Below are 3,178 nucleotides of genomic sequence, written 5' to 3' on the forward strand. Positions count from 1 at the left end.
AGAGAGAGAGAGAGAGAGAGAGAGAGAGAGAGAGAGAGAGAGAGAGAGAGAGAGAGGGCGCGGTAATGTGTGTTTATTTGGTCTATTAGACAGCGCAGATGATCTCAGAGGAGGTGAAACGCTTTAATTAGAGTCTAATGCGAGAAATGAATTCACCGTTTCTAATAAATTAAAGATTAAAAGCGCGTGACAGCTGTATGGCCTCGAGCGCGACATCCATCATTGCTTTAAAGAGGGGTGGGACTTCGGACAGATATATCTAAATATACATCTAAGCTACACTTTAATACATCAACATATACGTGTGTATATACTCTCAATTAAATAAAGCCTGCAGCAGGCACGTAGCGACATTTACTTATATAATAAATATACACTTGATATATTTACTTGTTTAATGATAAATGTTTACTCGTTTCCCACAGAGCTAGTAATAAAACTGTGAAAACTGTGTGAATGTGAAATCTCAGAATGCAAATGAAACGAGTGTAAATGACAGCACATCTCTGTAGCAGCGATTCAACTTATTCATTCATCAAAACACTCCTCCACTTTCCACACATCCGTTACTCTGCTCATCTTCATATAGAGTTCATTCTGCATTATAACCAGTGAAAGAACAGAAATACAGATTATTATCGGATCTGAAATTATTCTAATCATACTGTTAAGGGGAATTAACCATGACACAAAAAATGAAGATTTATAAAAAAAAATAATAATAATAAAAAATGCACCTGTCTAATTACATTTAACAAAGACGTACAAAAGTTAACTGGAACTTTTTATATAATAATAATTTATTAAAATAGTTATAAATATAATGAATCCGGGTTTTTTTTTTGCCTTTGAATTTTTGAACATTTAAACATTTGTGTACAGATTAAGCTGAGCAGAATTTGAGTTTTTTATTTCATTCTATTCCTCACTTTATTTTATTTTTCTTTGTATTTCTTTTTTAAACTCAATTCTTAATTCTTGTTTTGCTTAATCTGTGTCTTAATCTGAGATCATCTTCATAGATTATCTTCATAGGCTTCATGTGGATTAAGATTTAATCCAGTTAAATGTTTATTTAATCTTATTTAATACATCACTAATTCTAAAATTATATTCCAGTTGAATTAGTTATAATCCGACAGATTCATTCTAGCAGCTCAACTCAGTTATAATAACAATAATAATAATAATAATAATAATAATAATAATAATAATAATAATAATAATAATAATAATAATAATAATAATAATAATAACGTTTTTGAACTAATGAAAAAAACTAAAAGGGTCTGACGCATTTGCTGGAAAGGTTTAAATATTGAGTTTGTGGTTTTGCGTTCATTTCTTTGTTTTTTATGTTTAATATTTACATTTATTATTCTAATTTATTTACATCACTTTTATTCAACTTGTGTTTGTTTTAAATCTGCTTTCTGAATCATAATATATACTTTAGTGTATGTAACTTAGCAACAACTAGACTTTTCTATGAATATAAAAAGAAGTGCCGGACAATCCGCCTTGATCTAATGGACACTCACCTTCTTTTTAATTCCGACTTCCTTCCGGTCTGAGACGCACTTCCCCAGGCGGAAGATTCCAGGTACCGGTCCGAGGCGCGCGCCCGCGGGGATGCTGCAGTCTGCGAACACGCCGATGGAGGAGGAAGTTCGGCTTGCCTGCATGGCTGAGATGTCTGATATAAGGGGTGTGTGGGAGCGGGAGTGGAAACCAAAACTGAACCCAGGGCACACACTCTCTCTCTTACTCTCTTTCACACACATACATACATGCATACACACAGAGAGACTTGGGTGTGATGAGTTTCGCGTCCTCGCGCGCTTTGACTGTGTTTGAGCTCTCCTCCTTTTTCTTACTGCTGAAGGGAAGTGAGGAGGGGTCTGAGAAACATCGAGTTGCGCTCTTTTTTTCAACAGCTGTGTGTGTGCGTGTGTGTGTGTGTGTGTGTGTGTGTGTGTGTGTGTGTGTGTGTGTGTGTGTGTGTGTGTGTGTGTGTGTCTGTGTGTCTGTGTGTCTGTGTGCGTGTGTGTGTGTGAGAGCTGGTCACATGGAGACTTTCCCCCCTGCCAGGCTCATATAATAATGAGGCGCTCCAAAACCGCTCAGGAGACAATTATGCGCCCCCGAGCGACCCCCAAAAAATCCAATTTGTCAAGGGCAGAGAAAAGAGCGGCCGCATTAATCCTCAGCATGTGGCTTTGTGCTCCGGACAGGTCCGAGATTTTAAGTGACAAACCCGCTGTATAATTTCACCATAAATTCTCGGAGGCTCGCGCTTTGTTTCCACACAACACCGATTTTTCTTCTGGAGTCGCAGAGAGCTTTAAGCGTCCACTCCTTCATCTTTTATACACTTCAAAGCGCCTTTATCTTCGCTCTTCTCTCTCTCTCTCTCTCTCTCTCTCTCTCTCTCTCTCTCTCTCTCTCTCTCTCTGTTGTGTGTGACTTTGTTAACTTTCTATTGACTCCCGGCGTGTGCCGAACAGGTACTCAACAGGAGGACCCACACACACACACACACACACACACACACACACACACACACACACACACACACACACACACACACACACACACACACACACACACACACACAGAGGTATTCACAATACAATAGCTACGTTTTTAAAATAATGTACAAATGAATTTCTATATATTTTCCTTTCACATTGTTCACAGCAATAACTGAAAGCAAGTTACTTTACAGGCCATTTATCTTTATTAGAACTATATAACTTTATTATAATTATAGCTTATATCTTTATATATTTTTGGACTAATTATTTAAAAAAGTGCAAAACTTAATTTACTCATTGAAAGTCTCATTAGAAAGCAAAACCAGGAATATTGAAGAAATACCGAGGAAACTCAGTATTTACACAGCGATAATTCATAACTATTGAGGTTCAACTGTCACATAAAACTGCTACTGTACTTTAGATGTATACGAACTGAATTAACACCCAAATTTCCCTGCAAGAAGGGAAATTTGGGTGTTAATTCAGTTCGTATACATCTAAAGTTCTATACATTCAGTTCGTATACATCTAAATTATGTAACACAATACGGTTTTGATTAATGACTTTGTTGAGTTTTTTTGTCTTGTTTAGATAATAAAGGTAAATTGTTGTTTATTTTAATCCTGAACGAGTTATT

General features: G+C 36.4%; 1 protein-coding gene across 1 annotated transcript in view; it reads right to left on the reverse strand.

The window, feature by feature from the left end:
• prdm13 (PR domain containing 13) overlaps window positions 1-1,770 on the reverse strand; it is a 7,573-nt gene extending 5,803 nt beyond the window's left edge. The window contains exon 1 of the mRNA XM_047806693.1: window positions 1,542-1,770. Coding sequence (XP_047662649.1) covers window positions 1,542-1,685 — 144 coding nt within the window. The 5' untranslated portion in view covers window positions 1,686-1,770. The remainder of the gene's footprint in view (window positions 1-1,541) is intronic.
• Window positions 1,771-3,178: the final 1,408 nt, after the last annotated feature.

Source organism: Tachysurus fulvidraco, chromosome 22, assembly GCF_022655615.1.
Source record: "Tachysurus fulvidraco isolate hzauxx_2018 chromosome 22, HZAU_PFXX_2.0, whole genome shotgun sequence".
In the NCBI taxonomy this organism is placed as follows: Eukaryota; Metazoa; Chordata; class Actinopteri; order Siluriformes; family Bagridae; genus Tachysurus; species Tachysurus fulvidraco.